The sequence below is a fragment of the Aptenodytes patagonicus genome, chromosome 1 (assembly GCF_965638725.1).
Source record: "Aptenodytes patagonicus chromosome 1, bAptPat1.pri.cur, whole genome shotgun sequence".
NCBI classification, from domain to species: domain Eukaryota; kingdom Metazoa; phylum Chordata; class Aves; order Sphenisciformes; family Spheniscidae; genus Aptenodytes; species Aptenodytes patagonicus.
The window spans coordinates 12,726,294-12,747,586 of NC_134949.1; the positions used below are offsets into that span (position 1 = coordinate 12,726,294).

Below are 21,293 nucleotides of genomic sequence, written 5' to 3' on the forward strand. Positions count from 1 at the left end.
CTTAGGTGAGGGAGGAATTTTTTAAAATGAGGAATCCTTTTTTCAAAATATGTAATATTTCAGACATGCGATCTCACCAATAAAGGTAACATGCTCTTAAGGAAATACAAAAGTAGACTTCCAACTGACACTGCCTTCAAGACTGTTGGTTTTCAGATACTCTCAAAATACCCCGCACTGTCAGAGCTTAGAAGTTTGACTGTGAATAGATCTGAATTTGACATATTTTGGAGGTACAGTTTTGCAAGTGGATCAATGTAGATTTCCCTTCCCCCCTTAGACCCCAAATCCTGCTCCCCTGCTTTGACCCTGGGAGTTAGACAGACCTCCTGCAGACTGTTGGAGGGCAGGTCACAGACAGCCATACAAAGGCAGAACTGATTGCCCTACTGGCATCGGGGCTCTGTGTTAAACCTGCTGCCATCTCATAAAATCAAAAGAAAATCTTCAGTGAGTCAGTTTTTCATTCTGCCATCCCTAAGCCCAAGTGACTACGAGGGCCATTTAACACAGTACATTTTTCTAGTGTATTACAATTACAAAAACATCTGTTATGAATATCATTTTGCTAAACCACTGTGAAAAATTCACAGAGTATTCAGTAGTTGCAAGAGTGGTCAATTACTTACCTGTATTGAGGTGGTCGTGTGGCTGAACATTGTAATTCATTGGAAACACACAGGAATGTTAGGACCAGAAATAACTTTTACTCTGCCTGCAAAATGCATCTTATGATGGCTTACTGTGCAGGTATAACATATTTCTTTATCTGTGTCACACTCATTTGCGGTTAAAATAAATTTTGAAAGTTGCTGCTATTATTTGATTATGTATAAGCCCTAAATTTTGGGATAAGAACTAAAAAATGGTCATTCTGTCTACAAATATCTTCAGCAACTTAATATCCTTACATAGGTACTTTTTTCTTTGGAAAGTTTCTCAGAGCTGCACGGTATTTTTAGTTTCCCATACTAACTGCTGAAAATCTACTTGTAAGGCATCATGTTCACTGCCCTTCAATGCAACTTTCAGATGAAAAAAAGATAACTCTGCATAAATAGCTTGTTTTTATCTTTATGTCTTATATTACTCTTTATCTTTGCTTCTACAGAGGACTTGCTAATATTTTTTATATTCTTTTATTTGATTATTTTAATATTTTATTTTTAACCATATTTTTAAGACAAATTTGAGGTATCAGTAAGAAACCAGTTTTGAGACCAGATGTGCTAGAAATGCAAACATACAGATATTGATAGAAAAGATCAGATCATGGTCCAGCTAATCTAATAATCCTTCTGACAGAAAGTAGGTGATTCAGAAGAAGTTGCCAGAAATTACATGAGAGACAAATAGTGGGTAATCTGTCAGCCACCTTAAATCTTCTCAGAATTCCTTAGTACTTTGAGATAATTTTAAGCGCTAAAGCATCAGGTTTCAACTTTCTTTGAAAATATATTAGCATTAACTATTACAAATCTGGAGATTTGCTCATGAATAGCAAAAATTTGACAAATATGAAAAATGAAGTAGTTCAAACATTACTTAAAACTGCAAATCTCTGAATCTTTGAATGATTATTTACTTTCTAAGCAGGTGAGAGAATTTTTGGAGGGGTGAAAATGACATAACATAATGAATAGCCAATACTTTTATGGTCCTTTTGATCCTTCAGAAGCTCTGGTATTGTGGCATAAATATTACAAAACTAATTTGTCCTAACTAACGGTTTGAAATAAGAAAACAGCTCCGTTATGCTGCCTACTTGTCAGGTATTTGGGTGAGAGGAATGTTAACTTACCCTGTTAAAGTTTCAGAAAGTGTTAATATGTTATATACTTGTGAGCACGATTTGATCACTAGTGCTACCACCAAGAAAATTAATTACCATTTCATGTAAGGTGAATATTTAACTTCGCAGAAAACATTTTGAACTAATCTTTATATTAGCTGATGAATCAGATCCTACCTCACATAATCCCATTAATCTAAGCCAAAAGAAGAAGAAGCAGAAGATGTATTTCTGTAAATTTATGTTATTCCTTTTCTTTTCTTTCTAGACAACTATTACGGCACTCCGAAGCCTCCAGCAGAACCAGCTCCATTGCTGTTAAATGTAACAGATCAGATCCTCCCAGGTGCCACTCCCGGGGCTGAAGGCAAACGCAAAAGGAATAAGTCTGTGAGCAATATGGAGAAGACGGGTATTGAACCACCGGAGGAAGAAGAGGAAGAAAGACCTGTGGTCAATGGAAATGATGTGACAGTAACACCAGGTCTGTTCTTCCTTCTTACTTTGCAATGCATTTCTGTTATTCACAGAGTCCTCAGTTACCTCCTTCTGCAGTGAGAATATGCATGTTCAGGTAAGGATGTTCTTATAAGACTGAAAGCCAGGAATCCTGAATAATAGGATTTCTCTCAAGCCTAAACCAAATTACTTAACCTCCATTTTGGGGAGTCATCTCACTTATCTCAACTACCGTAAAGATATCTGAACTAGTTGCTTTGAACTCTCTTTATAGACCAAAGAGAAAAATATCTGCTTTCTGAATATAGTCATGTGACCTGTTTTAGATTTCTAGGTTAGGAAATCAATCACAAGTGCCTATTTCTCTCCATTGACTATAGAGAGAGACTAGAGAACTGTAATTTGGTCAAATGAATCTAGTCTCTGTGTTTCAGGTCTCCTTGTTCTCAAATGGTGATACTCGCAATAGAGTTCACTACATTATGAAGTGAACTTTTGTAAATTGTTATGAAATTTTAGCAATATTGTAGAAGAGTAAAGTTGTCATCATATTAACGAATCTGTGGCAGTGCCAATGAAACTTAGCTGGCAATACTATCGGGAAGGACCCTTTTCAGCAATCTTCCAGAGCCTGCATAAAGCTGATAAAGATTTCAGATGTCTAGTCCTAAAAGGCAGCTATTGTTTTACCCCTTGGATCATAGTTCTTCAGAAAAAAAGGGGCTCAAGATACTGACTTGTATCCTGAGTGAGAGCACTCCAGCTTTTTCCCAAGCAGGTAATCAGCTTCCCCTTCAATGTTTCAGCAAGTCATGATTTTACAGTACTTAATCATTTTTATTCTGAAATACCATTTAAGAAATGACTTTTTTGTTGTTGTGCAAGTATTAAAGAATTCAGACTTTTATATTTCTCTGAGAAATAATTCTGTGAATCCTTTTTGGTGAACTTAGAAATTCAGAAATAAATTATTGAAGAAGAAGTCTGTAGTGACAATCACATGGATGAGAAGATAAAATGGAATATTGCAAGTTCTCTAAATGTATAGGTTAATGTGAAACAAAAAATCCATTACCTAATCTTCTAAGCACTGTAAAAAGGATTTTCATACTGCAGGTTCTATATATACTTTTTTCCCTCCTACTGCATTAGAAAGTATATCGAATTGAAGATCTTCCCATGAAGGATGTATTTGCCACGTGTTTTTCTGTAGTTGTTGCCTAACATTACATGTAAGGGCAAATTCCTGTGCAGAATCCATCCCTGTGTACAAGGTGGGTGGCAGGGAGCGGTGGGGTGAGAGTGGATGTCGTTCTCCCCTCTTGGCTCGCCAAAGGGCTGCAGCATTACTCCCTGGCCGTTGCCATCACATTCTGTACGAGCCTTGCTCATCCCTTCCACACAATATTGCATCTGTCGGCAATGCTCGGACGCTTAGTGCCTTTCCTACACAGCTAAGCAGAAAAGTATGAAGCCCAGAAATCCTTACATAAAACATCAGCACTGGATCTGTTGCCAGGATACTTCCACAGCGGAAGAGGCAAAGGCAGGATTTGGTCTCTGATGTGTATTGTAGAAATCATTAGAAAGATCATTCTTCGCAGTTATTCAAAATGTGCCACATAACGGACCATTGCTGAGGAGCAATTTCCAGGGCAATATGTTTCAGCTCAAACTGGATCAAGAGGCAATGTTTACCTGCTTTTCTCCTTGCATTGTACACCTATAATTTGCTTCTCCCAGGCAAATTCTATGTGAACGATGACTAGGCAGCACCCAAGAAACAGGCACTGGCATGTGCTGTGTTACAAAATGAAATACATGAGCATCGGTGTAAGACAGCCCCCCTCCTCCCCCTCCTCGCCCCCCACAAAGTAATTCCTGTAGGTGTGGCCAGCAGAACAAGCAGTGCCTGTGTTGGCTCTCATGGTTTCATAAGCAGGGTTTTGTTGTTCAGCTACACTGATTGAGGACTTTGGGGATTGTAGCAAAGCAGCTCTGTACATACATGCTGTGTTGCCTTTGTTGGGCAGTGTAGCTCCCACGGACCCTGTTACTGCAGTCATTTTCTCTGTGAGCTGACAGAGTCTTAGCTACCTCTAAAATGTGTGTGCATTTGTAGTTTGTGTCTTTGAACAATCAGGAAAACCAGAATATGTTAATTTTTTTCTTTTTCTATTAAAACTCTTGGAGGGAGCAATCTAGTTTTTATAAAGAAGCAACTAAAGCAGGATATTTGTTATTTCCAGTTCTTTTAGAAAGTGTATTCTATTTTAAATACTTCCCTTCTAATGGGAGTCTTTTATTAAATATAGGACTCTTGGGACATCTGAAACATTGATACATTTTTTATAGAAGCTCAGCACCTTAATGACTTATTAACTGCCAAGGTATCAGAGTGCTGGCAAGGCAAAGGACTGCTGTAACACCTAGGACTGCTAGGGTGAAATAGTAAAAGATCTAAGATGAATCTGAGGAAAAGAAACCTGTCTTTATCAGACCAATAAGCAACATTTGTAGTTGCAGCGATCTTTGTGCTTTTGGTCTGATTTTCCAGACCACTTTTCAGTATCTGTCGAGATAATCTGCGCATCTGTTGAGCTTTATTAGTAGGAATCAATTTGTCATTAATTCACTTCCACATACCTTGCTTCATAGGCCATCAGATTTCCCTCGGACAGTTGTATTTGGACAGACTGGAGATCTTCAGCTGTGCTCCATAATTGTCTTCTTGTTAATTTGTGCTGCCAAATGTGTTTATTCTTTCTGATTTTTGTCACCTGTCCTCAGCTCAGAACCCAACAGGAAGTCTTCTCACTTCTTTAGGGTGAGGCTTTTGGCCACTTTAGAATGGAGCACTCTCAGTCCTTCATCCTGGATCAAGTTCTCTCAGGACACAATAGTATTAATTGGGAAGTGGGATTTATCTCATTCAACTTCAGTAAATTATATGCCTAAATGCCTTACTTTTTGTTTGAGCTACTTGGCTCTGCTCTCTTTTATATAAAGTAAGGAGAAAGAGGCAACTCCAAAGAGTAAGAGAGCATAGGTGGTTGAGATACCCATTTTAGGGTAACACCTCTGCCATCTAGAATGCTTAATTCAGCCTACAGATACACAGGAGCCTAGATTGCTAAATTTAAATGAAGAATCCTACTATTTGCCAAGCAGCATGAGAGAGACACAATCTATAGATTAGCTGTTAAGATGGTCAAGTCTAGCATTAGCGTTGGGTTTCTCATACCTAATGCAATTTGCACACATTACCAGACTTCTGGCTACTCTGGGTTGGGTGTCTGCCATTCACTGGTTTGGGTGAGACCTTTTGCACCTGAGAAGCCTTTCCTGATGGACACTGCATTGAAATGAATGATTTCTGCAAAACTGATGCTTTGACAAAAGAGGTAAAAAGACTCTTGGTCGAATTGCAACCCACTTGTCAGACATTCAGTTTTCACTGCTGTTACTGTTCGTGTCTGCAGAGAATTAAGTCAGTCTCCTTCACAACCAGCATCATGATTTGACACTGTGTTGGTCATGTCACATGTGCTTCACACTTCTAAGTGTTTATCATCCGAACTCCAGAAGAACCTCTCTAACATTGAAGGAATGCTTATGTATGTGCATTATTCTGACATTACTTGAGCAATGATAAGTTGCACCCAGAGAATGAAAGTTCTGGCAGGCTCAAATTAATTGAGGGATAAGATATGACATAAAGTTTCAAAATGATCATTCCATGCCTTAGGTTGATAACGAAGCAAAAGGCTAGAGTCCCAATGCTGTTAATCACCACGCAAGTCCCAAGGAACAGGTTGAGCTTATTCTTTTATTATTACACAGCAAAGAGAGCCAGAGGTATGAAAATAATACACATGGCATCCAAAAGCCATCCAAAAAATACAAAAATTGGTGTCTATTGATATTTCTGTTGTAGGTGTGTTCTCTAAACTCAATTTATCACAGCTAGGTTACAACCTATGACCTACAGAATACCCTATGCTCACCCAGTCTCCATGTGCCCTGTTTTCCTTCCCCCACATCAGCTCCTAGTTCTTATTGTGTTAGTGCCTCCATGCAAAGCACCAAAACCCAAGTATGGCTACAGGTCTGTGGGAAAGGGAGCAGCTCCAAGGCTGCAGAGGGATATTTTCACAAGAAAATAGATGCACATAGCTCAGCAAACATGACTTAAACTACTCTCATATCCAACAGTTATTTAAAATGGATGGACTGTTTCCTGTGCTGAAGTTAACAAATTAGTCATTTAGATACAATAAGGGTATAAAGAGCTGCGATATTTTCCTTCAGAGCTGCTAAAACCACTCCATAAATTACTATTTAATAATATTTTCTTTAATTTGTCCTCTGCTGATATTGCTTAGGTCATCTGGTTTGATACTTTTGGAGGAAGGGAATAAGTTTTTAAACTTTACTGCATGAATAATCTGCAGCATTAAAATAAAGGAATAAAGTGACAAGGCCCTCTTACATGTTTAGATGGCAATTTCAAGAGTTAGACTGTAAATAATAGAAACAATTTAAAGTACAAGCAACACCATTGATGAAGGCTTAAATTCTGAGACTATCGAAACATAACTACCAGTTATTTCTAAAAAAAAGGTCACTAGGTTGTCTAAGAGCTGTATAGAGAATATGTCATGTTAACCAGTAATATTTTAACTGCTGGTATTTGGAGTTGGAGTACTACAGAGATGAACTTCCAGTATTTAATGATAAGTAGGTATTTGTAACATACACATTATCTTCTTCCCAAAGTTCTTGGTATTCCACATAAGCAATAACTTGCTGGTGCTTTACTGGTGCCTATTTTGTCACTTCCCAGGACACTCACTGTTGAGATATTGTGCTAAACTGCTTTTGAAAATTGGACCGTGTAATCTGTTTTGTAGCAAGACAGCAGATCTAGTAGGCTATATCACTTGATGTAAAGTCAATTGATTGTTTTTTTAGTGACAAAAATACTTCTGGACCCATATTATGGTACAATTTTAGGATCTTTTTTTATACCATATGTTGTCTGAAGATAAATATTTGTGCTCACAGTGTGTTACTGTAGGATTTCAAATTTTAGTTGTACATTTAAGACACTACTAGTTTTTAACCAGAACTCCTGTTTTTTATCAAATCAAACATTATGTATGAATATATATTAGCAGAAAGAAAAACAGTAAGGTAAATATCTACCTTACCTGGAGTATGTGAATGATAGATACATATAATAAAAGATGACACCGTAGGGCTGTATTCCAGATAAGTGTGACTAGGATGTCCGTTGTGTAAAACTTGTTATTAAATGGCATTAGGCAATTCTACCTTAATTGCTTGGGCTTTAGTCATCACGATGCCTTCTCTGTTATCAAAGTAAGCTATTCAAAAATAATGATCCAGGAATTAATAATTCATGAGATTGGCTTTAAAATAATTATATTTTTAAGTTGTTAAATAAGCATCAGGTTCCTTTTTTCCCCCGCTATATTTTGATAGTAATCTCTTATCTTAGACAAGCTCAGAATATTTCTTCTAATCCTCAAAGCTTAATTTTCACATTTTTTCTTCTATCATGATGGCTGGGATTTGTTAATATAGTTACTGAAAATCAAGAATCTGACCTCATCAGACCTGTTGAAAATAATATCCTGAGAAAAAACACATATTACAGATATCATGCTAAAATCCCAAGACACAGCAACATCACCACATCTGTGCACTATCAAACTGATCGGCTGATCATTAGCCATTGTGTGTGATGCACCTGTGCTCCAAATTTATTTGTTCTACTGCGGTCATATGTACTGTGTGGCCTTATGTCTTGTCTTCAGTTTAATCTGTACAGCATTGTTCCTGTAGCAGAAATGTGGTCAAGACTGCAGGTAGCCTCAGGAATACAACTCTCAGATCTGTCAATGATGCTTGAGACAGATGAGAACTCACTTTTGCTTTGCAGAGATAAGAATAAAAACCCCAAAGAATTTATCAGCAATTATTGTCCTATTCTCAGGGGAAGTGGAGATCATATATCCTCTCTGCTTTGCAGGAAACTTTTACAGATTTGAAAATGCTTCCCCTACCCATCAGTCTTTTATCCTCAAGACTAAAGGAAAAAAGTATTCTTCAATCTTTCCATACTTCCAATCTTTTTCTTTTTTTTTTTTCTTTTCTGTCATCTGGACTGTTTCCCATCTTTCTTGACATGAAATTCTCAAAACTGGGCACAGTACTCCTGATTAAACCTTACTGTAGCTGAAGGTGGAAGGACCTGTATCAAATATGCTTACTCTTCCTGCCTATTATGCTGCTTGTTTTCCTTTTGCAGTAGTATCATTATTGACTGAAGATAATGGTTAGACATCCCTCACACGTCCCCATACCTCCATTGTATTTTCACTAGCAGTTCTGCCTAGGCATTTGCTCCCCATCTTGTATTGTTACAGCTGATTGTGGCATTTTGCACCAGACAGATGCCACATATTTTGGAAAGCCAAGGCGGCGGAGAGGGGGGATTTGGGAGTGGTAGACAAGGAGGGGACTTCAGCTTCCCTGGGATCCTGCTGCTGTGCTGTGGGATGCAACTAAGCAAAACTTGCACTTGTGTCTCTTGCTAATTGATTTTTTCCCACAGACAGATTCACATTTCCAAATAGCATAAAATGACTGTAATACCACATAGTTCAAGTATGAGTTAAGATTTAGCAGCATGAGCTGCATATGGCTGTAGAGCTATAGACCATCACCCTGTTCAAGACCGGATCTATGGTTTTTTCCACACTGTTCTAAAAGGCTGTATGTGTCAGTGTCAAAAGTCTTTTTTTAAGATCATGAAAGCTATATCTACCATTTCTCCCCAAGGAGCAGCACCTGTTACTCTGTCATGAAAAGAAATGACTAGTTTGGCACAATTTCTTCCTGAAAAAACTTGACAATTATTTATCACCTTTGAAGAGCTTACATGTAGGTTGTTTGATTGCTGGTCCCACTGTCCTTCTAGGAATTAAAAATAGAAAGATGTGAAGTTACAGTTACATGGGTCTTCCTCCTCCTTTTTTACAAAAAGATGTAATGGCCTAATTGAGCAAATTATTTCAAAGGGAACTTAGGTGCTTGGAAATTAAGAATATAAAACTATCTAAAAACCTAAATCATGGATACTTTGCTGAAACCAGGACTGTGTCTGTCTTTTCTAAGTTTCTTTTCTCCATGAAGTCTCAAAGGTGTAGCCATTACTAGCCATGAGTCTGCTTCATTGGTTCCCTCAGTAGCCTAGGTTTCATTTCATCGGGCTCTGCCAATTGAGAATGGCTGCTTCATCTAAGTTGTACCTGACCTGTTCTCTGCCCACTCTACTCTGAGTTCTTTAGCCCTATTGCTGACGTTAATTATGTTAGTCATTTAATCACAGGTAATCTTTTTGCAGTAGTGACTGAGGCAAAAAGAACGCTAACTGCCTTGGTTTTTTTATGCGTCATACATTATTAGCTTTCCTTCCTTCCCACATAGTGAAATGAGTCTGCTTTTGGTCGTTGTCTTATTATTAATGCACTTACAGAAAGTTTTCTTGTCACCTCTAATGTCCCTGACTATCTCATTTTCTAGACTGACTGTTCTGCTTTGCTGTTACATGCCCATATTGTTTTTCTGTGTTCATCCTTAACAATTTAATCTAGTTTTCACCTTTTGTACAATTCTATATCAAGTATCAGACCATTGAAAAGTCATGGCTTAATCAAAATGATCTCTCGTTATACTTACTATTTTTCTTTTTCGTTAGGAAAATTTGTGCTTGAACTCTTAGTATTTTTTATTTAATCTTTACCCGTTTGCCTGAACTCCTTTTCCCTTACTGTTGCTTGCCATAACATTAAATTTATTAATTCTGTGAATTTATTAAAATCTGGGGGGGTTAAGACCATTTTTGTTAATTTTTTAAGACCATTGTTGTTAAATTTTTGTTGTTCTTCTTTCTTGCTGTTCTAAGTGTCACAAATTAGATCATTTCACCCAAATTGTCTTCCACCTCCTACATATTTCACACAAGTATCTGCATAGTTCTGTGCTCTGGATGCACCGTTAGTTCATTTAAAAATTTTTCATCTTCTTGAACTTTATTGTAGACTACATTGTTGACTTCTTTTAAAAACTTATTCTCTCCTTTCTTTTTTTGTAATCATCCACAGACTTCAATATCATCCATATAATATTACTCAGAGCAAGTGTATATATATTTTTGATGATACAAAATCATACATACTTCCTTCATTCCTTACATATCTTTATGAACAAGCTCTATTGTTCATAGTCTCTAGTCAATCTAGTCTCTATTATACCAATTATGTATCATTTTGATTAAATGTTGGTGTACAAGTTCACAGTTTGTTCTCAGTTCTCCTCTGATATTCATTGTCTGTGTTCCTATGGTTTTTATCTATTGGTGAGTTTATGTCATTAGCCTTCACGTAACGTAATATAAAGCCATGCTCACTATGTTTGAGATTGATTTCCCTTCATTTTAACTATCTAGAAACTGAGCAACTAGTCTAAGCAGGACTGAATTTGGTTTACCTAACTTAACATGTAGGGTCATTTCAGCCATCTGACTAGGATCCCATCATAGTCACTGGAGATTCAGTCAATATATTAAAATTGTGAATTTATTTTAGTTGCTGTTCATTTGGCCAAAAATAGGGGTCTGAACACTTTTTCAATGTGATCAGGCTTCATTTAAGTGCAACAGAAAAAAGGATCCAAGGATGAGAGCTTCTGTTGTCCACTGAGGCAACAGGTTCCTGCCACACTTTTTCAAGAAATAGTTCCTAGATAGACCATATGATAAAACACAGCTTACAAACACATACCTAGTAGACCAGTCAACCAAACTTATTCACCTCCAAGGACGAAGGTATCTCTTTCTTTAGTAGGACAAGTTCTCTCAAGCATCCTCTGTTTGAGCTAGAAGTAGTCAAGAAAAGATTGTGTTTTCTCCACTGTCAATAGTTGTGTGCATGGAAGCCCTGCTATGTGATACTCATTCATGCAAATGACCATGTAGACTCTTAAGTGTGGAGGTAAGTGTTCAAAAATGTGGATAAGGCACGTTTAGACTCCTGATATTGCACACCTGCTCCCTATTTAGCTGATTTTTTTGAGGTATCTCTGTGGTTTTGTCTTATGTTTGTGTTCAGCAGACATTTTAACAAGTATTGCTAAGTTCTACTACACTTGCTTAGCTAAAAGTACATGGACTGGACTGTGGGAACTGATAGTGGTAGAGATACTGTTGGACACCACATTTTTTTAATTTCTGACTTTATGGAAAGTAAAATCAATAAAAAGTGAAAGATCCATACTGAAAAAGACATAGGAAAGGAAGGCTCCTTCCTGAATATGTTCTTGGTCACAGTGAGACACAACCATATTGGGTATAGGAAGCATTTGGCATTGGCTGAGGGAAACTAAGCGTCCCACAGATTATACTGGTAATGAAATCACAACCACTTTCTATATGGTTAATATATTGCTATGAGTTGATGGATGTCATTGATTTCTCTGATGTATGGATATAGGTAAAGCAATTAGTGTATATACTTTTTTAATTGAAAAGGATCTGTTGTGTGTAGTAAAACAGCAGGGTACTTGCTTTATGCGTGTATAATTTGAAAAGTTAAAACACAAGACAGTAGCGCTGCTGGATATGAGGCTGCCTTCTGCTCAATGCTAACTGCTGGTCTGGAAGGACTCCTGAGACAGAATGAGCCAGAACTCTTTGGCTTGTTTCTTAGCTCTTTATTAGTTTCTTGTTTCAGTTTGATTTTATTGCTTTATTTTCTTTTATTATGTTCCAGATAAAATGCATCTTCAGAGGGACTCTTGTGTAAACCCAACAGAATTTTTCTCTTTATTTCAAGACTTGCAGTTCATAGAGTATTCCTTGGAGACTTGCACCTGGTAAATTCTCCACCATTAACTTGGATATCCAAAACCTGTAATTTTTCTTCTCTTGTAGAATCAAGTGAACATGAAGAGAAGAGTACAGGTGTCTCAGGTGAGGTATCTTCCACCCAACCTTGTCCTGCACCAGGATATACTCAGCCTGAAGAAGCAAAGGAGGATATGGATGTAACAAAACAGACTAAACCTGAAGAGAATGATGACTTGGGCCCACTGCCTGATAACTGGGAAATGGCTTATACAGAAAAGGGGGAAGTCTACTTTATTGAGTGAGTCTTATTTCTTCTCTTTCTAATAGCTGTATTGTATTTAACTGGGTGGGGAAATGGTTTGTATGGTGGAGTGGAGCATTGCACTCATTAAAACAGCAGGAATGTTCTGGCTGTCAAGGCTCCTGAGAGCTGGTGGCAATGCCTGCGTTACTGATTTACATTGAAGCATGCTGGTTTTTAAGATGGGTGACTGGACTGCTTAGCACTTCAACGGCAGCAATGAAAGCTGTTGTTTCTTCTGGCGAAAGCAAAGTTTATGTTCTGGTGCTTATGGGAGAGTAGCACAATCGCTGGGTTCTTCCTTATGTGGACAGAGATGGAGAGGGTTGAGCTTTTTGCTAATTTAAAGAAAGCAAGCTAGGTGGGCTAAAAACTAGCTAGACCATGCTATATTTAGAAATAATAAAATAAATGAGTGGACAATAAGGAGAATTAATTATGTGTAAAAAGGTTTTCCTTTTGGTAGACTATACATAACTGTTGCTACTGTTGCTAATTAGCCAACTCATGGAACAAATGGGTATGAAAGTTCTTTCTTCTCTAAGTGCTGTCATTACTACATGTTACCAGAATAAGAACACAGCAAATGAATGAGTTCATATAAGCTCATGTTCCACAAAAAAAAAAAAAAAAGAGAAAGGAAAAACTAACATCTTCATCAGCAGAACACTACTTAAAGAGGTAGCAGTAGCATTTCTGTTTGCTTTAAGGAACTGCCTCAAACAATTTGGAGCATTAACCATTATTCTGATAATTAGTAGGTAAAACTAACATTTGGTGGTGTCAATTCTGCTTTAAGTCCCTTATTTCATGTAAAATTTTATGACTATCACATGAAGTGTAAACAAATTATAAGAATAAAGTTTGTGTACATGATTTTTCATGAACGCTGGCACGACCAACTATAACTTCTGGCATATACAAGGCTGAAAAGAGCAGTAACTATTAAAACTAAGTGTCTTTGCTGAAAAGGGCAAAAATATACTTATTCTAGAAAAAGAGTAATTATAGTAACTTTGCCCAAGCAAGCAGAGAAGAACTAAGATGACCTCAGGACTAGCTCAAACCCTTGTTTCCTTCTTACCTCACTCCTAAATTTAATTTTTCTGCACATACTGAATGCTCTGACAGAGCGCAGACTGAATTATGTGGCACTTTTATTTTACTTGTTGTAACAAAAACCTGATACGTTTGGAGGGTGGGGGACAGGATGATGCGTAGGTCACTAACACACCAAACTGTGACAGTGCTAAATGCTGCAGCAGGTAATTTAATAGAAAATAAATTTGTATTTTGTAACAACCACAGTGAATGCAAATAGCCCTGCCGCTCTACAGAGCAGCCATTCCACTCCACAAATTCCTTTGATGTTACAGCTTACTTCCTTTCCTGGAAATGCTTTGGTTTACACTGCAGTTCTGACAATGCTCATCATTCACTCCCACTAAATGAATGTTATGTAAAGCAGAGAAATCAATCAGAGGTGCAGACTGGATAGAAAGACTGTTATAAGGGCTCCTTGCCTTTGGGATTATATTCTTGAATAATGTAATTGCAAAAAAGTGCAATTACACATCTGTAAAAATACCAGATTATTTACTAGAATCCTAGCAAAGGAACAACTCTTCGATCGTTTGAGTTTTCACATTGCACAGTCTTCACAGGGTTAAGTAGGAATGTAATGCTGTGGGGATGCTGTTAAATTGCCTCTTTGTTTACAAGTCACTTTGGTTAATGGCATGAAGAGACTCCATTTGCTTTTGCAAAAAACAGAAAGATAAAAAGACAACAAAAACCTATTTGTCTAAGAACATCTCCCCGAACAGTAGTAAAGATTGTACTAGATTATTAAATAATAGATGAAAACCAAACATTTTTAAAGTGTACATCACAATGGGTGAAAAAAAAGTCATACTAGGCAGCATCTTTTATTGCTTTATTTGAGGCTCATGTGAATTGTGCCTTTAAACCCTAAGGACTTCAAGCAGTAAGCGATCTCAAGTTCCAGATTGTCACAGGTATATCCAAAGGTCTTAGATTTCATGACAGCATTTTCATTCATTCACCTCAAACTAACCTCTAAAATTCGTATGTGAGCTCATTTATCAAAACTGCCATCAGAAGTAACATGGCAGATTTACAGTGAGAAAGGGAGTGATTTCATAAGAAGAAAGATAACTGTCTGTAGATAGTATTATTTATTTGTTAATCATTAATGGCCCAGTTAGCATTTTGTAAAGCACACTGGAAGGAATTTCCTCTGCCTCAAGGTCTAAAAAGAAAAAAATAAATCATATACTAGATTCACTGGATGATTCAGAAGATGGTTGTATTTTAGAGCATGGCTTGGTCTGTTTCTTCCTTTCTTTCCCTTTTTTGACATAGGTGCATGACCTTATGTTTACCTATATTAGCATTCACAGACAGAACAGGAAGAGATCCCTTCTTACTGCATAATACTTACCACTGTTTAAGAGCTACTTAAGTACATTTCTTGGGCTGTTTCCAGCCTCCCTTACATATGAATCCAAATCTTCAAATACAAGCACACACCACACAAATAGGAGTCCATCTTCTACGTTTGCTTTCATTGAGAACATATGCTAATGAGAACATGCAATAATTAAAACACTGTACATAAATAGCAATACCACTAAAAAAACCTTCAGTTCTGCTCCTTCTTTTCTACTTTAAATAAGGCTGATGAGTGTGACATATTTTGGCATCCTTAAATAAATTGTAGCCATCACTGATTTTTAGTTTTTCCCTTTCCCAGGGCTAAGGAAAGGCTGCAGTTCCCCATAGCCTTCAGACCTCACCTTGCCAACTACTCTCCAACCACATACTAGAGACATGAGTGTCGTGTTGTCCTCACAAAGTCAGCAGACGTTGGTTTCGTTGGATCCCGGGCAATTGATGTTTGCTGTGTTGGTCTAGTGCAGTGTTGAAGGGAATACAAAAGGACCAAGTCTCTCAGTGCATCCGCTATCATGTGTAGTCAGTCTTGAATGTGGCCCTCACCCAACCCTCCAACTCCATCACATAAACCATGACATTATAGACTCTCCTGTAGAGATGGTTACGCATTATGATGCTTATTTATAAAAGGCAGAATTGATTTTGCCTCTCTCTCCAGCGCTCTATCCGCCTATAGGCAGCAGAGCTCTCTGGAAGGGGTGCGGAGAGACGAAGACATTAAACCAGGAAGAGCTGCGGTAAGTTAAGCTGAGCTACAACTAAGCCTTGATGAATAGTCTCAAGGACATTATTACGTAGCCCATAACAAAAGCTATTTACCTCTATGCCGTTCAAAAGCACATATGGTTTCCTTTGCTTATACTACATTAATAATTGTTTTGTTCATGGAGAAAAGCCTAGAATAAACTCAAACCTCTGAAATACATCTTTAAAGGATCATCATCTTTGACTTGTGGTGATGATTGTTAGGAGAATTTGGCCACATGAGGTTTAACAAACCACTTTCCGGTACATCTCACAGACATTCAGTCTCTTCCTACTTCAACACCTACTTCTCTGAGCAGTGTAGTCAGCATTGCTTTTTGGACCTGTTGCAATATCTTTTTCTAGTTGTTAAAGCTGCTTTTTTTATGAGAGCACCATAAAAGACTACAAAACAGCTATAAAATAGGCCTCTGCCAAGGACTCCCCTCTTCACAGTAAAAAACAGCCATTAAGTTTTTGAATACAGCTGGTGCTATTTCAGGTGTTACCTGAAAAGAAGTACAGCTACAAATTGGAAAAGTAAAATCCTGACCTAGTTTGTTTCTAAGAATATTGCTACTGACTTCAATGGGATCAGTATTTCTTCTTAGTAGTTTTTAAGGTAGGAAAGTCTTTTGGTTGTAGAAATTACATGTTTATCCTAACATGTTGCTTATGTGAAGAATCATGATATATTTAGCTGTTCCTGGTTGCTCCATCAGTTCACCATCATTCAAGCAGGATATATTAGTTAAGCCTGGCTACACCATTACATTTCATAACTTTATCTTTTGTATTAGAAGATGCTAAAAGTACTGAGGTGGAAGTACACCCTTCTACCTGCTCAAGATTACTTCCATATCCTGCAATAATTACCCTATCTCTTATAAGCTAGCTTGGCACTTTTGAGAGTATGTTATGTCATCAGTGTATCAGTGCATAATATTGAAATTCACCATGTTTTGGTTGTATGGTTATTTCTACTACTTTAATTAAGTAGCAATTAAGATGAAGGATTTTTTTTTTACATGCTGTTTTAATATTCGCTTCTGATGGGATTCTTCTTCTTTGGGAAGCAAGCCATCTTGTATCAGTGTGACTTTATTGTGTGGACAGTTCTGAATCATCAGGGCTCGTGTGAATTTGATCATATATGTCCATAATTCTTTTTCTTTGTTTATATGTTGTATTGAATTGGTCAGTTTTGGTCAGCATAACAATGATCAGATCTCTAATGCTCTTTGGACTTCAACATGACAGACAGTGGGACAGGCAACAGAAAAGATCTCTCTTGGTTTCTTTCTCCTGAGACCACTTCCTTGCCTGATGACAAATTAATTAGGAATGGGGAGATGGTAGAACTGGAAAGAATTTGGGGAATGCTGAATTCTTTTCTTTTCTTGTCTTTTGAAGTTATAAAGACATTCTCAGTCTGTACTAGTGGTGTATTGTCCCTTGCTCTCACTTGCTGTTTTTATCTATGCTGACATCCAGGTCAAACTGCCAGCTCAACTCCTGTTGTCTTTCCTCACTTTCTTATTTCTTGTCTTTCCCCCAAAGGTCTCTGCTGCTCTGCTCTGCAGAACTCCTCTCCCAACACCTTTCCTCTGATGTTTGTAGTGGTATTATAATTTTTCTCCTTTGTATTTATTGAACTAGAAGATTCAGCTCGCCTGGCTTGCCATATAACATTAGGTATCTAGTATGAACCAGTTGCCAAGACTCCTTCTGTGGTCAATGGAGAGAGATAATTACCTCCAGAGGCTGATTCATCCTGTCCAAAGATAAGGGCAGAATTAATTTGCGTAAATGTAGGTGCTTCTACCAGTAAAGATGCCCTTGGATATCCTACGTCTGCAGTAGTATCTAAGTTTGTGTCAGGAGTACGCTTTTGAAGCAAATCTTCTGGTTGTCTCCACGCACTGTGATTTGATTTCAGAGTACATGAACTGGATTCCTTTCAGATGAAACTAAAAAGAAAGTTGATTACTAGGAGTGCACTTAATTGTCTTCAACCCCTGAACCCTGAACTCAGTCCATGAGACAGATTTGAGTTAAAACCAGCCTGATCGAAACCATGTCCGTATCTAAATTAGCAATATTAGTAGACTGCAGAGTGAAACACTTGGTGCTGATAACCCAACATCCACAACTACTAGGTCTTTTCAGGTGCCATGGGCTGCATGCCTGTGAGTGGCTGAAGTGCATTAGGTGACCTCTTGCTGTGTATCCTCTGGTTTAAATTCAAGTGAAAGAAGCGTACAAGCTGGGAGAATGCTCAGTGTGTAAATGAAGATAACTGAGAGATTCACTTGAAAAGTGACCTCCTGATCTGAGCCAAAGAACTACTGTAGAGGCACACTAATAGCCTAAGATATCTCCAGGAACCTGGCAGATATGACACAGAATCTGTCAAAAACAGTGCCTTTCTGGAGTGGCAGCCGGAGGCCATTTGGGAGATCCCATAGCACCTAGTATGTCACTATGGTTAGGTCCCCAGTCCCACTGGAAGATAGGTAAGAGATTATTCTGTATAGGTGCCTCTCCCTTGAATAGAGAGGAATCCTACACAATTAGCTGTGTTATTTCTAGATGGCTGAAGTCACATGAGATGAAGCCCATTCTTTGTCAGAAGTTAACTGCCTGAGTCAAAGAGAGTGACTTTAACAGCAGACACTACTGTAGGAGACTTTAGGCATTTATATATTCCCAAAAAAATCTTACATAAGCATCTTCTGCTCCTGTGAATGCCTAGAGGCACCACCACTGTGTTTGGGCTGAGTACGTAAGTGCTTATGTACTGCCCAAGGCCATCCGGGATTCACAGGATAGGCACTCCCAAAGCTGTATCTCTTAAGGACCACATACTCTGGGCGCATCTAAGAGACTGACAGCATGAAGTGCAACGCAAACTAACAGTCATAGCTGCTGCCATTCAAACCACAGCCAGAGGACGACTCCTTTTTGTATCTGTCCCTACATGTGTGCCAGAAGTTTGGGTAGCACCCCAGAAAGGATGAATTGCAAAATTGCCATTTTAATGCTCTGTTTTCCTGTCACTGTCCCCCTACGCATAAATTACTTGAAAATCATTATTATGCTATCTGAAAAGCTCTGCAGATCTACAAATATTAGGCATACAAAAAGGAGGTAGGAGTAAGCATTTTAAAAGTCAGGTGGCCTACAGTGCACGTTGTTTTCCTCTGTCTCATATACTCCCCTTTGCTCAAGCTGTTACAATGAGGACCATCTTGAATGTAATGTATTCACAATAAAAACCCAAACAAACCTGTATGTGCTGTCCCCAAATACACTGAAGCTGCACGCTGGTAAACACCCATTTTGAAATGCCTTTCACAATAACGTGCAAATTACATACCTTGCAAGAGTCACAATTTAGAATAGGTTTGCAGTGTTTTCAAAAGACATTAAGGCTATTACTGTCAGTAACTACTTTCTATATTCCCTTCAAAAATGTTTCAAGAGATTGTCTGAGGGCTTTGTTAGTACAAGAAACTTTATCTGTCAAAGTGCTTTAAACTGACAGATTGCTAACAAATCCATTATATTCAAATCTTAAGTAAAATAATATACTGTCTAACAAATAATTATAATAAAAATATAATACATTGTTAAATAAGAAAAGCCACATGCCTAATGTTTTTTACTTCCTAAAGGTATGGATGAGCATCCAGTGAGATTTCTGGAGAGGCTCTGGTCCTGGTACCTAGATCCAGTGGTGATAACAGGGAACTGGGGCATAAACAGTCTCTGCGAAGTCTTAAAAGCAGAGTTGCAAAGAAAAGCTGCAGAAGAACAGGGGGCTGAGTCAGGGTTTCTGGGAAGTATTCTGAGCTTTCTTTCACTCTGTTTAAACCAGATGAATTTTTTTTTTTCACATGTTTAAAATTGTCTATAATTGATACCGGGGGATTCTGATTATAATAAACTATTGCTGCTGGATGTAAATACTTGCTAAAGAGGGAGGATTTAAGTTAGTTCAGCAATAATTATTTTATTGACTTTTGGCTACAATATTAAGCTCCACTGCTTTACTGAGTGACTTTTTTTTTTCCCCCAATTATTTTTCAAATCTGCGCTACCCTTCAGGCCTATGAGCGGTTTCTATTTTGTACAGCAGGTAACAACTTAGGATGAATTTTCAAATGTTAAGCTCTTCTTATGCTCCACCTGCTTGAAGCAAAACCAAAGAGATCCTTCGTTGACTACTTCTGAAGTTTCCAAAATTAGGTATTTGCTCTTGATTTTAAGACAGATTCTAAGACGTGCATGGTTGATTTGCCAGCACTTAGCTCAATCGTCCTAGCTAGTAATTAAGATAATTGAAATTGTTTAAGAATGGACTTTCTAAACCTGCCCTTTAATGATGAGATATGGTAATTGCTGAGTAATGAAACAGTAGCCAGTGGAAAATGCTGGTGGAGCCACAGCTGTATTTCTCACAGGATGCTTTTGTTACATCACTTCACTCTCATTCAGACAGTCACAACTGCTCCGACTGCCTGTTTGTGCATTTATTCCACAACTGCTTCTGCTATTCATCTGCAATTCATTCATAACTAATCTGTAAATCCCCAGCCCCTTCTCCTTCTGGTCTGTCTATAAGACTTCCCAAATGGACACACGTCATTCGACCTAGTGGTAAGGCAGGCAGGTTATACACTGTACATTTTACAAGGTTTTTAGTGCGTAAGAAGCATTAACGTGCACAGGTCATGCAGCAAATACGTGCTAAAGTTACTTTTGCCATTGGTGTTAATTTGGCCATTTTACTGTTCCTTCTGTCTTCTTTCCCATCGTTAAAGCTTTCCTACCAAGGCTTCTTTTAAATGAGATGAAAAACTGTTTAGGAGCTAAATATTGTTTCCCTTCAGCTTTTAAAGATTCTAGTCTTCTGGCTGAAGAGGGAATAGGCAGAGCCCTGGGACACAGGGGACGTGGTGTCTTTCCTGAGATGCCCCTGCAGCCTGCCCTGGGACATTCAGCAAGCTGGCACCACCGTGCTTTTGTTCTTTCTCTCATTCCCAACATGTCCTAGCTGTGTGGGGAAGAAGCCGCCTCTCTTTTTTTCTATGGTTGGCTAATCTCAGTTCTAGTCCTTGCTGGAAGACAGAGGTGTTAGAAGACAGCTGGGGTTAATTCTGCCTTCTTTCAAGTAGGGTCTGTCTTCAGAGCAAGAACTTCTTTTTTACCCACTGGAGCACCAGTCTAGAAGCATTTAAAGTCCCGTTGCAAGACGTAGCATGCGTGTTTAGTATAGGTGATAAAGTGGAGAGGCAGGGCAAGGGAGCAGGCATGGACGTGGGTAAGGAGGAGAGGGATTATTTTCAAAAGGTACTTTGCTCCTTCAGTTATTTGTTATAGATAACTCATTCTTGCAGATGAGTTTTGCTTTTACTAAGTAGCTGAATGGGTTTGAGAGACAGTAACTAGAAGATGAGATTGAGTGCTGTAAGAACTGATCTAGAGAAGATGTCATCTTCATTCTCTGAAATTTCTCTGCAGACTGAAGGATCACTTCTGTTGGAAAAGCTGTTGACTTTTTAATTTATGGTTTTGTT

At 38.1% G+C, this 21,293-nt stretch overlaps 1 protein-coding gene across 13 annotated transcripts in view; it reads left to right on the plus strand.

Moving 5' to 3' along the window:
• Positions 1 to 21,293, plus strand: part of MAGI2 (membrane associated guanylate kinase, WW and PDZ domain containing 2) — a 776,332-nt gene that overhangs the window by 518,566 nt on the left and 236,473 nt on the right. For all 13 annotated transcript variants that reach the window (XM_076363454.1, XM_076362360.1, XM_076362617.1 and 10 more), the window contains 2 exons: positions 2,061 to 2,276; positions 12,273 to 12,486. In XM_076363454.1, the coding sequence (XP_076219569.1) occupies positions 2,061 to 2,276; positions 12,273 to 12,486 (430 nt within the window). The remainder of the gene's footprint in view (positions 1 to 2,060; positions 2,277 to 12,272; positions 12,487 to 21,293) is intronic.